Here is a 13,383-nt window from a genome sequence, read left to right as displayed (position 1 = left end):
GCTTTTCTAGCTCCCACGTATTTTCTTCCTGAAAATCTTTCAAATATACTACAACGCAGATATTTAATTTCTCCCCATTTTGATGTCCATATTAAGACCATGTCTTAGCTCCTCCCTACCCTTCCCTAAAACCTTTAGGGAAACCCTGAAGATAAACCACTTTCTTATGAGATAAATAGAAATTAATAATTCATTTCCTTCTTACTTGCCCCATATTGTAATGTAGACGTTAGTTCAGTCGATCTGCAAGCCCAGAACATCACAGACAAGTCCTGCCTACAGAGCTCTCGCAGCTCTACCTTGGGCAATCACAACCATCTCTAACTACAGAGGAGCTCCAAATGTCAAGAGACTTATTGAAGGTTTACCTGGTGCATATGCCCATTACTGGCAAATTTATGTTCCTCTGTCCTATCATCCAACACACGCTCATGGAGGGAGTCAATTTCCATGCCCTCCACCAGGATAAGAGCACTGAAGTAGCTGGAGTGGGAGACAGGGGGAAGAAAGCAAGAAAAAGAAACTCAATTTAAAGATTCAGTAGGAAAGGGGAAAGTAAAGGCTGGATAATGGAAAAGTCCATCAGCTTTACATTTACCTATTACTCCCTTGATGAAGCAAAAAATTATGTGAAATTAAGAGCAATAATCCAAAGAACATAAATTCTTGGATCTTGATGTGCCAACAAATGACAAGTTAGGTCTTCAAAATTATCTACTGCTGGTTGAATAGTCACAAAATAGAAAAGCTATTTATTCTGATTTGAAGATGGTCCTCTTCCTCTGCCTATTTCTACCATGTTACATGCCACATGGCAGGTTTTCAATGCCCAGATAGCCACTTGCTGTGTCTCAGTCCAATCTGAAGAAACCTTTTATAAACTAAACCAAAGGTCATAACCAGCCAAAGTTTACACAAATAGCGATTTTGGAGGGCACCATCATGAAATTCACCTATATTCTGTATTGAACAAGAGATTTGTTCAATTGCACACTAATCCCATACATATACACAATACTTACCCAATACGATCTACCAGGTGATCCATGCTTTCATCAACCAAATGCCTGTTGGTCTGTCTAGAGCCAAATCCCTGTTCTTTGAAAAGCCTGGCAAAGGCCAGCAGCTCATCGGGTGCCATCTCAAAGTATGCATAGTAAAGGAAGATGACTTCTAGGAGCATGGATTGCTCGCGGAGGCACTGCACGAACCAGCGGGACACCTGGCGCTCTGTCTGTACAAGGAGTAGAGTCCTACCGTTATATGTTGAAACTAGCATGTCAGTTGAAGCAACCTGAAATGGAGAGTGACTGGGGCAAATCAGTCTGCTCCAATGGTGAGAGAACCTGCTCTTACGTCACACTGGAAACGCTGTTTAAAAGTCAACCCCTCAATGGCAGTTGCTGCATCCCACAACATATAGCATTAAGGGATTAAGGTAAAAATCAGTGACATTGGGATTATGTGATCCTTATGCAGCCCACAGAGCTGAAGACAGGAAAAACATCTACCCTATCCCAGGGGACACTACCCAAGTTGCCAGGATGCCAGGTGATTCAGTTTCACAATTCTGCAGGTTTTATTTAAAAATTAAATAAAACACTACTACGAGTAAACAGAGTTGGCTGCTTAAAACAGATTATGCACCACTCCAAAACCCTGGTGATCTAGTGACAGCTCAATGGGCTTTTTACAAAGGGGATCAGAGTTCAGATCTCAAGATTAGAGCCTAGTTCCTGAAACTAAATGTGTTCAGAGTATTACCAAAGGGAAACAATTTCCTTAAGTTCCTTAGAAGGCTGAAAATGTCCTTGTTAATTTCATTTTAGCATATTCACTTTGTACTAATTAGCCAACAAGGTAGTGAAGAAAGAACGTACAACTCTGATAAAGGATCATTTTTGATAATTTTCAAAATACCATGAGATTTCCATGCGTTTCCCATGTAGGAGCTTCTGCTTTGTATAGATCTTCAAACTGTTTCCGGTAATTAGGAACCAGTTCCTTGTCCAGCTTCTCAACACACTGCGAGTATTGTGCCTTTCAAAAAATAACCCAAACATTACACATACACATGTATAAGCTTTTTAGATGCATAGACAGACAGACAGTGTGTCACTTAACAGCGAGATCAGATTCAGGAAAAGGTTCAAGTATTCACCATGTAGGGGTGCCTCTCATCCTGAAAATAAGTGAGTAGGTTGAGGACACAGCGCAGAATGCACATTCTTTCTTCATAGTAATAGTCAGCAAGCTGTGAAAACACAATGCCATCAGCATCACTTGCTGCTGTGTCTAACTCTCTCTTCCCTCCCCTTATCTCATCACTGATGCCTCCCACCAAACTGCAGTGACTATGCTTATAAACTTACAACGCCCATGCACTACCTACAATGGACACTTCAACATAATGGCATGACTCAGTTAGATAGTTTAATGAGACGCTTGTGGATACGCATCTGGAAACAATCCCAGGTCTTAGAACCTTCACCACAAGGTGTTTTCCTAGTAGTGATTCGCAGAGTCTTAGTGGGCATGCGAACAGGTCCCTTCACTTTCAGATTCTTTCCTTTGGCACCTCTGATCAAGTCAGCACAGACCTTCTCAAGGGACTTTACATTGCAACTCATCAAGGTAATTCTAATTTGGTGAACTGCTACTTCCTGTTCCACAGGTGCTTTGCCACTAACTTTAAATGCCATGGCTGCACAGAGTCCTCCTGACCAACTTATTCCCGGGCGGGGGCAGCACGGCCCAGCGAACAGCGGTGAGTCAGGAGCGCCGAGTTTAAGTCATCTGACAAAAGCATCCAGTTCACTCTTTTGCAAGTTCACGCACACCCCCTTCATATATTAAAACAGGTTCTATAATTCCATTGCTAACTGAAAAAGAAAGGAACAAGGTAGAGCAAACAAGGAGAGATGAGATTTCATCTCTTTATCCTCTTGGATCCATAACTACATAGATGTGATCTTCAGTCCCCTTTCCAAAGTCATCTCTTACGATGACAACTAAGCACATGAATGCAAAGCTGTGGATATCCTAGGAGTGCTTATTCCTTCATGGTCCAATTTCCATCAGCACAGCCAAAAGGTCCCTGTACAGAGTAACTGCTCATGCTGTTCTAGTCTATGGCCAGCCACTCTTCTGTAAAGCATTTTGAGATGAAAATCACTATATAAAGAGCAAGGTATTACTACTACTTCACAAATGAATTGGAAAAATCCCCCCAGATTTGCTCTTGACACTGAAGGGACACTTCAGCCATTCCCAGCTTTTCCTGACCAATAGCAAACAAAATTAATTCTTTGCCAACACCTCTTTTTAAAATGAAAATAAAAATGAAAACTACTGACCTTCAGCATCAGAGCCTGACTCTGCCTTTCATCCTGCAGGACAGTCTGCAATCAAAACACAACAGAATAAGGAAGTGGCCTTAATGCACCTACACTAGTCACCAAAAAATTCATACTAAAACCAATGAAAGGCATACAAGACATAATTTCTTGTGAGAGGACAGATTTCAGAGTTACAGAGCACAGATTCTCACTTGCAAGCATGAGTTTACCTCTCACTCCTTTCATTCTTTCCCCTTTTCACCCCTACCCCTCTCTCTCAGACACCTGTCAGTACATTCCTATAGCTAAGAGTTCAGATAAATCTCAGACTCACACCAGGCAGGATATACTAGAAGATTGGACCTGGACCCCAGACAGCTCATGTTCTGTAATGTACTGAACATCAGAAATTCAGGGGGGAAAGGTCCCAAAATAATTTCCAAATCTGGATTTCAGCATCATGCACAACCATGTGTGTCAATGAACCACTGGGGTTAAGGAGGAAAAGGGACAGTAGCATGATGCAGGCACCTACTACAGACCTTAAGTGAATCCCGGGTCCCTCTGTAATCCTCTTGAAGATAACACTGCAATAGCTGCACACTTTGCTCTTCATCCAGCCCCTGAAACAAGAGAGAGACGCAGAGAGGAATAAGACAAGGCAGCTAAGTTTATCAAAAGGTGTAAAGTCACTCCAAATATTCAAATTTATATGAGCATAAGCTTTCGTGAGCTGAAAATTTCGTGAAAATTTTCCACTGAATGCATCCGATGAAGTGAGCTGCAGCTCACGCTCAAATAAATTTGTTAGTCTCTAAGGTGCCACAAGTACTCCTTTTCTTTTTGCAAATACAGACTAACACGGCTGCTACTCTGAAACCTGTCCAAATATTCAGGCATCTCTTCCCTTTGGAATAAATTCTTCCAAAAAGTGTCAGTAAACTGGTCTCCTCTGAAAGCAGAACATGTACATTTTCAAATAATGTAGGAGTGGCTAGTTCAGCTCCAGCAGGAGTATAATGGATCAATTAAATACGGGTCCTATCATAAACTGATCACCTTGTTCTATTTCTGATTAGAAGGAACCCAATTCTGTGGGTAATTAGTCAGGATTTTCCAACATGACATGGGATTTTGAGTGTCCAGTTTGAGATGCCTTTAAAAAAAAAAAAAAACGATTTTCAAAGGGCAAGCGCTAAGCACTTCCTGAAAAACAGCTTTTTAGGTAGTCACAATTTAGGCACCAAATAGTAAGGAACCCAAACGTCACTAGTCACTTTGGAAAATTTTAGCTTACTGTCTCAGTTCTTGCTTATAACTTAGTTTAGAATAATCAGGATTGAAAATAGCCTTAAATTCACTTCTACTGAACATTAAAACAGCTTATTAAACTTAACTGAGCTTCAGAATTTAATACTCTTATTATTTTAGTTAAATACCTGTGAGAAATATGACTTGATCTGACAAACTCTCACTGCACAAAGAAGTATGTGTCTAGCTGGGAATCGGAGAAGAAAAACTGCAGGCAAAAGCCTCAGCATAGAGAAAGTAACTCTTTATCCAGGTAGCAGGAGATAAATTAGAAAAGATTACACTTCAGTTATCTTTTTCGGAGATAAGATACACCACGTCAACAACAGAAAGCACAAACCCAGTCTCTGGCTGCATTCTAAGTGTGAGGGCAGGAATTAAGCTGCCTAGGACCTCTGCTCACCAAAAACTTGCTGATCCTCAGGCCCAGTTCCTTCAGTGGAGCAGCCACATCTTTATCAGCTTTTACTTTTTCAGCTGAAATTGCACTAAAGAAAGAAAGAAAAACCTTTTAGTCATGAAAATGCATTAAAGTCACAAAGAGGCAAAACAAAAAGGCTTAATTCCAAAATCCCTGGCTTTTGTCAGTTTAAAATTAGACTTTTCAGTGATTGTTCTGGCTTTTCTATATTTAATATAACCTCAGTGCAGGACTTGTTTGGCACAGTTCACTTCATGTACAATGCAAGGTACGGTTAGACCTTAGTCCATCCTATGCTTTGCTACACATTGGGCTACCCACATTTGCCATCCTTGCCTGTCAACTGCCCTTCTCTCCAAATCTTCCCATTTCATGTTTCAGAGTAGCAGCCGTGTTAGTCTGTATTCGCAAAAAGAAAAGGAGGACTTGTGGCACCTTAGAGACTAACCAATTTATTAGAGCATAAGCTTTCGTGAGCTACAGCTCACTTCCTCAGATGCATATCGTGGAAACTGCAGAAGGCTTTATATATACACAGAGAATATGAAACAATACCTACTCCCACCCCACTGTCCTGCTGGTAATAGCTTATCTAAAGTGATCATCAGGTGGGCCATTTCCAGCACAAATTCAGGTTTTCTCACCCTCCACCCACCACACAAATTCACTCTCCTGCTGGTGATAGCCCATCCAAAGTGACAACTCTTTACACAATGTGCATGACAATCAAGTTGGGCTATTTCCTCCCAGGACTGGGCTCAAGGCCCGAGAGCAAGGAATGCGGTAGACAGAAATTGGTAAATAAGAATATTAAACAAAGCCAGTGTATTCTTTTTATCTGTTGGAGTATGTAATGCACGGGGGGAGAGAAAGAATAAAAGAGAGGGTGAAAAGCTGACAGGAGCGCAGCCCGTTGGCAAACCAGCCTGCTTGCTTGCTTAAAGCTTTCCTGCAGGAAATAGCCCAACTTGATTGTCATGCACATTGTGTAAAGAGTTGTCACTTTGGATGGGCTATCACCAGCAGGAGAGTGAATTTGTGTGGTGGGTGGAGGGTGAGAAAACCTGAATTTGTGCTGGAAATGGCCCACCTGATGATCACTTTAGATAAGCTATTACCAGCAGGACAGTGGGGTGGGAGTAGGTATTGTTTCATATTCTCTGTGTATATATAAAGCCTGCTGCAGTTTCCACGATATGCATCTGAGGAAGTGAGCTGTAGCTCACGAAAGCTTATGCTCTAATAAATTGGTTAGTCTCTAAGGTGCCACAAGTCCTCCTTTTCTTTTTGCCATTTCATGTTGAGGTACTTGATGTGGTCCAGAACTATTCACGTCCATGTTATCTGCCATCTTCCTCTCTTTATTCTTGAGTTTTCTGGCTTCCATTCAAGGGTGGTATTTGGTAAGCGTTCTTTTTTCATTTTCAGCACACTTCCCAGCCACTGATGTCTTCTTCTGTAGATTATTTGTGAGAGGGTGACTTGTCCAGTAATTTTTCTCACTTCTTCATTCATCTTCCTATCTCTATATGTTATTCCCAATATTCTTCTCAGACATATGTGATGAAATGCATCCAGCTTTTGCTTATCTTTCTTGCTAAATTGCCATATCTCACTGCTATATGTTGTGATGGCGATAACAATTGCTTTGTTCAGTTTTGTGTTGAGGGAGATGTTTATTAGTTGCCAGATGTTTTTGAGTCTTCCAAATGCAGTGTTTGCCTTCCCGATTCTTCTTCAAATTTCCTCGGAACTAGGATTATCTTGGCTGATGGTACTTCTAAGATACGTAAAATTGTTCACCTTCTCCAGTTTCTCTTCTTCACTTCTGATTTCTGTCCCTGTAGTCCCCATAAACATGACTTTACATTTTTTGCATTGTATCTCAAACCTATCTTCTCCATTACTAAAAAAAGCATTGCAGAAGCTGAAAAATAACAAGGCATCTGGGTTGGATGGCATTCATCCTGAAATGCTTAAATATGGAGGTGAAGACGTGGAATCAGTCATCTGTTCACTGTGCAACAAAATATGGACAGGGGAGAAAGTACTGGAAGAATGGACCCTTGTAGCATTCATGCAAGGTTCATGCACTTGGCAACATTCAGGGCACACCCGGAGTGTTGTGTAGGAGCAGTGCACACACGGCTCCTTTCAAGGGCATGAACCTTGGAATCTCGCCCAGATGACATGAACCGTGGGAAGCCTCCCAGGACTGGGCTCAAGGCCCGAGAGCAAGGAATGCGGTAGACAGAAATTGGTAAATAAGAATATTAAACAAAGCCAGTGTATTCCTTTTATCTGTTGGAGTATGTAATGCACAGGGGGAGAGAAAGAATAAAAGAGAGGGTGAAAAGCTGACAGGAGCGCAGCCCGTTGGCAAACCAGCCTGCTTGCTTGCTTAAAGCTTTGTGCTGTCTTGTATTTGAACCGCAACAGACCCTCAGTATGCTAATCAAGTTACCAAAGAAAAGTGATCCAAATAATTGTTCAAATTGGAGGGGAGTAACACTTTTATCTATCACAGGAAAAGTATTAGCAGCAGTCCTCCTGAACAGAATGAAAGGAAAGATGGATATCATCCTACGTGAACAACAATCTGGATTTAGACAAGGGAGATCATGCACAGATTCTATTTTCACCCTGAGATGGATTATTGAGAACACAATTGAATTCCAAGGCAGTCTTGCCATCAATTTTGTGGACTTTCAAAAGGCATTCAATAGTGTAAACAGAGAAACTATGTGGAAAATTGTGGAACAATATTCCAACAAAATTAATCAACATTATGAAGGCATTCTACGCCACGTCAAAATGCTGAATTAAAATGGAAAATAGATTGAGTAAGCCATTCGGTATCAAGACAGGTATAAGGCAGGGGTGCATCCTGTCTTCATTTTTGTTTATGCTAGTCATCGACTATGGATTAAAACAATGCGACAGTTGTACACCTGGCCTAAAATGGAACAATACAACGCTATTTGATCTAGACTTTCCTGACGACATCGCTCTTATCAATGAAGATGCCAACGGACTACAAAAAAGCACAAACCAAGGTACGGTTACAGCTATAACAAACATAGATAGATAATCATTCTCACTCTTTCAATGTGAGAATCTGGATCTCATTTTGAGAAGACTAAGTATCAAGAGGAGTCATTCCTCTGCATTGAAGCTTCATCTTTAGATAACCTATAGAGGCTCTGATGCTATAGAGGCACAGTAGATTCTGGTACATGATTACTGTAACTCAGCAAGAGGCTGGGATGAACAGGTATCTAACATAGGCTGGGAGAAGACAAGAACTTGAGTTATTTCTACACATGGTATTTTCGTGCCAAAATAATATTAATTGCACTGAAGCACCCCTTCTAAATTTCTCCTCTCCATGTGAATAGTGAACCCCCTGCAACCTGGCAGTAATTGACATATGAAGGGGGTAGAATATATTTTTGCTGCATCACTGGGAAATATTCAGCACGTTCTTCTACTAAGCAGTGCCTGTTTATCTAAGGCACCTATCACAGTAGTATCTAGGCGCCTATTATCAGATGCTAGCATCAACCAATTACTGTACCTGGGAGGTTTGTAGTATAAAAGCCCCTCTAGCAGCCTCTGCCAATGTTTGTTCAATTCTGCTGCAATCTGAGCCTAGAAGAGAATAAAACAACACTGAATGGACAAATCTCCTTATTCTGCCCAATATCAGATTTGTTCAATTTAAACTAAGCAATGAAATTCCAACACCACACACAGAACAGGACAGCAACAACACAAGACCAGCATGAAGAACATCTGTGATTCAGACTCTGATTCAAAGTGTAGATTTGTATGAGAAAGAACAGCTTGCTGCTTTGCCTAACTGTGGGAAGGAGAGGGGAAGGAGGAGACAGCAGGCTCGGCTCAGAAATGGATTTGGATTTCCAACCTCTGGGAACATTCTTGAAATCATGGACTCCATCCCAGGGAGTACGGAAACAGGCTACTCCACTCATGAATACCCCGAGCCAGCCAATCTGGAAAGCAGCACTTGTGTCCACCCCAGAAAGGGAACCACCTTTGCACATATACCATTCCAGTGCTGCAGCAGCTAACGAGAGAATAAACAAGGAGTGGAAGTAGAGGAACAAAAAACTCACAGTAAGAATATTTGGGGGGGGAAGAGGGGGCAGAGCAGCAAAACATGATTCACTAGCATTCTGCCATTTACGCACAGCACAGAAGGGTTATCAGGCCACACGTCTGTTCAGTAACAAGTAAAGCTGCCTAGCAAGACCTCTACTTACAGGTTCCCTCAAAGCCGATCTGCCCAGCAGAATGGTCCAGAGTTCTCTGCTGCTCCTGTAAATAAAGAGAAAAAACACGAAGTTCTCACTGTAATTTAAACATAACTCAAGGCTGATGTTCAGCCTATAAGCTTTTAAACTTGGTTTTCACTTAGAGCAGATAAAGTGGTAAGAGATAATGAGTAAACCTAAACCAAAGGGAAAGCACATTTATATCAGCTACTGTAATTGGTTCAATCCAGTTTTGCTACTTGGATGCCTACGGTTAGTATAAGGAAACCAAACTAAGCATGTAGAGATCTTTCATTCAGTTTTGTTCACTGCTGTTCACAGCTTCCTCCTTGGGTGGAACAATATCAAAGCAAGGAGAGAAATTCCACCAGTTTCCCAAAAGGCACAAACTTTGCCAGAACTACTCAGCATAGTTTAGCTAAACTAAGCCTCTTGTTTGTATCTGTGTCCCACTCACTCACTAAGAACACAGAAGTAAAGGCAATCAGTCTGTGTTAGGAAGTATTTCAGATCAAATCCTTATCCTACCAGATCTCAGAAAGGAAGGTGCAACTCTGCAAAATGTCATGAACAAAATCTATCTATTTAAAACAGCTGTGCAAACAGCAACCTCCAAAATACCGATTTCTGGAGTTTAAGGAATTGATGTTCTGGTGGCAATGTAATCCAAGTCAGGAGTTAAACTAAACAATAAAGACTGCTATGCAATGTCTGTCTACAGATGAACAGACAGGTTATGTGAAATATGCTCATCTGACAGTTTCTCAGATTACCATCTAGAGAACCTAATCAGCAGATGAGCTCCCAAGATATTTAGAACAACAGAGAACGAAAGTGGCAGCTCTGAAGTCATCTACACCTCCAGAGAAAGTACCAAAAGCCACCAGAGGCATTATTTTGTAAGACTTAAAGAATGAAATATTTGCAGACTGATTTGCTGCCATTCAAAATAGACCTGGGAAGTTAGAGTCCTATTTTGAGTAAATTAAGGCAATGTCTACATGAACATTTACTGCATGGCAAGCTGGGGTGTTAATCTACAGCTCTCCAACATGCTGTGCACTAACTGTCTGTGTGGACCCTTCTGCTGAGTACTAAAAGTTCTCTACTGCACATTGACATACTGCTGTCAAATCACAATACATCAATGTGCATAAGGGAACTTTTTGTGCACAGCAACACAATCCACACAGACAGTTCAAGCGTGGCACACTGGAGCACTACAGATTTATACACCAGCTTGTTGTGCAGTAAGTGTTCATACAGACATGCCCTAAATCTGGAATTGCACTATAATCCATTGCTAAAGAACATATCCTGATATGATTAAGCAACAAAATATGGGTGCAATCCCTCTGTTCTATGCAGAGAACTAAATGATCATAGAGTTCTCCCAAGAAAGGAATCTTTGTAATGCAGATCATCAATATGGCTGAGCCAACTTCGACTCATTTCCACTCCTGCCAAACCTCCTCTGTGATTAAAACAGGCCTCTGATTGGAGCCAATTTACTTATTTAGACTCTATGCTTATTTGAAACACCGACTTTCTCTTACTATATATTTACATAGAGCAAAACGGTGGTTCTCTTCCAACTGGGGACTCGGCACTAGTATAATCCAAACACCACAACAAAAATCTTACTTGGAGTCAGGCTTTCTTTCCATCGACTTTGGAGGTGTTACAGTACTCATTTCCAGCAAGACTCAAAAGCATTTCCAAAAACAATGAGGACACCTTCTGTGCAAAGTGGCCCATGAGGCATCTTATTCAGAGCAAAAAATCCTATGTATATTTCATAGACTTATGGTAATGTAGTGTTCATTTAAAAGGGCAAATCAGTTCCCAGAATATCACACTCATAAAACTATCCCTGTGATGTAAAAATCTGATCTCTGGCCTCAAGCTTTTGTAAACTTCTGTAAGTTAAAGCTCTAAGAACAGACTATACTGCATCACATTTTGCAAAGCAAAGTGAATAACGTAATTTTTTGTGTCTGTCATGCACACAGGAATGTTGTGTATAGACATACAACAACTCAACCAAGGTGTCCCCTTCTAGAGATGTGCAACTTTGATGTAAACAGAGATTTCAAATTGGCAGCTAAGCCCCTTTAAACAGTAGTTCTATTTTTGTTAAATCGCACTTAGCCTTTTAAAAAAGACCAGAGAACAAAAGAAACACAAAGCTTATGCTCAAATAAATTTGTTTGTCTCTAAGGTGCAACAAGTACTCCTTTTCTTTTTGCGAATACAGACTAACCCAGCTGCTACTTTGAAACCTGTCACAAAGAAAATGTTAATTCACCGCTAATCCCTGTGCCACCTTCCCAAATAGTTCCTGTCACTTCTAAAGAACATATTACCTTTCCAAACATTTAAATTAGGAGGAACCAGGCAGATCTACACTTCATCAGCATCATTAATTATTGAAGTGTTTGCTCTCCTGTCCAGCTCACATCATAGTTGGATTGTAGTTTGCTTGGGATTTTCATGTTAGATGTTTACAAAAACTTGGTAATTGATACCATCAGGCTCTCCCATACTCCATTCAGACAACTTAATCTTGAGCCTCTGGGCCAGGTTCTCTTATGCCACCACTTCCACCTTCCATTCAGCTGTACATGCTCTAACTCACCAGACTAGGATTCAAGACTAAGATTTAGGGGAGCCCAAGATCCAGAGAATAAGTGTCCACAGCCAAATGGGAGGTCTTGCTGGTATGGTTGGGATATTAAGGGTCTAATAAATTGCTGCAGTGGCCCCAAGAGATCGGGAACCACTTGTTTTATTACAGAGAGGAGGAAGGCGGAGAGGATTGCATGACAACTGATATTCAACTTGGCCATGATCAGTTGTGGTAAAATGCTGAAATAGATTTGATGTTATTTTAGTCAAAATAGATCGTTTCTTGGGGCTCTACAATGACACCCCATCAATTCCCCTTCACACACTCACTAAGCAGGAAAAGGTCTCAAACAGGGATGTGTTCATTATATCCTGATGGGACAAATAAAAACCAAATGGAAGTAGGTTGTACCCTAAGTACACCTGGGGTCTATAGTCCTCCTCAGCCCCCATACAGCCCCAAGAGCTCCTCAATGGAATAAGTTCACAATGTGCATATAGATTTCATGACCGCAGGGAGAACCCTCTCTTTTGATATTTGCAAACAGGACCAGAGGAAGTCATTAGGTCAGCTCATCTAGGCAGGTGAGAAACAGCAGGGATTTCCACTAGCAGAGCAGCCCTGCGTGCAGGTCTCGTAAGAGCCCAGTGGGACGGAGTAACAGGACCAACCACGCAGCAGGCTGGGAGAAGGGACTCTGGTGCCAGGACAGACTCCATCTTAGGGGGGCAGAGAGCAGAGTCTGTGCCAATCTGAGGGCACCAATGAGGCCATTCAATCAGCGACCCCAACTTCTTAGAAAGGGCCGGCAAATGACCCTATCCGCTGCCTGGGGCTTGTGTGCAGGGGCCCTGGGTGAGTTTGCAGCAGCGGGTGAGCTCTGCTCCAGGGCAGGATTCGCCCCAGGTGAGAGGCGGTCACTGGAGTGGGAGGGGACTCTCGGAAGAGATGAGAGCTCTGTGGAAGTGGCTGCTAGAGCGGGTAACGGGGAGAGGCCTCTCCTGAGAAGGGCAGCTTGGGGGAGCAGTTGAAAGGGGTCAGGATGGGGGGCAGGTCACGGGGAGGAGCCTCTCGGATGGGCTGGGGGTCACGGGGAAGAGCCTCTTTTGGGGGGAAAACACCAGACCGGTGCCCTGGGGAGGGAGCAGGATCTGCTCCTGCTCCCTCTCCCCCCAACCCCACCCCGGTTGCCGTTTAATTACGAGCTCCCCGGCCCGGCCCCCATCCCCGGTGTGTGCGGGGAGTGGGGAGTTCCCTCAGTGGCACCCGCGTTCCCCTACCTCGCGCACAGCCCGCCGGCCGCCATCTTCGCTCCCCTCTCACGTGACCCGTTACCCGGCGCACCAGCCTAGCGCCTGCATCACGTGACGGGGACCCTCCCTTCCC

At 42.5% G+C, this 13,383-nt stretch overlaps 1 protein-coding gene across 3 annotated transcripts in view; it reads right to left on the bottom strand.

Annotated features, from left to right (window-relative positions):
• NUP188 (nucleoporin 188) overlaps window positions 1-13,336 on the bottom strand; it is a 47,446-nt gene extending 34,110 nt beyond the window's left edge. For all 3 annotated transcript variants that reach the window (XM_073314221.1, XM_073314222.1, XM_073314224.1), the window contains exons 1-10: window positions 13,278-13,336; window positions 9,357-9,411; window positions 8,648-8,721; window positions 5,053-5,137; window positions 3,881-3,961; window positions 3,357-3,401; window positions 2,162-2,254; window positions 1,921-2,040; window positions 1,023-1,234; window positions 369-483 (exon numbers count right to left, since the gene is read on the bottom strand). In XM_073314221.1, coding sequence (XP_073170322.1) covers window positions 369-483; window positions 1,023-1,234; window positions 1,921-2,040; window positions 2,162-2,254; window positions 3,357-3,401; window positions 3,881-3,961; window positions 5,053-5,137; window positions 8,648-8,721; window positions 9,357-9,411; window positions 13,278-13,303 — 906 coding nt within the window. In that variant the 5' untranslated portion in view covers window positions 13,304-13,336. The remainder of the gene's footprint in view (window positions 1-368; window positions 484-1,022; window positions 1,235-1,920; window positions 2,041-2,161; window positions 2,255-3,356; window positions 3,402-3,880; window positions 3,962-5,052; window positions 5,138-8,647; window positions 8,722-9,356; window positions 9,412-13,277) is intronic.
• Window positions 13,337-13,383: the final 47 nt, after the last annotated feature.

This window comes from Lepidochelys kempii, chromosome 16 (genome assembly GCF_965140265.1).
Source record: "Lepidochelys kempii isolate rLepKem1 chromosome 16, rLepKem1.hap2, whole genome shotgun sequence".
Classification (NCBI taxonomy): Eukaryota; Metazoa; Chordata; order Testudines; family Cheloniidae; genus Lepidochelys; species Lepidochelys kempii.
The sequence above is the reverse complement of the archived record's forward strand: the minus strand, read 5'-3'. Positions and strand labels throughout refer to the sequence as shown.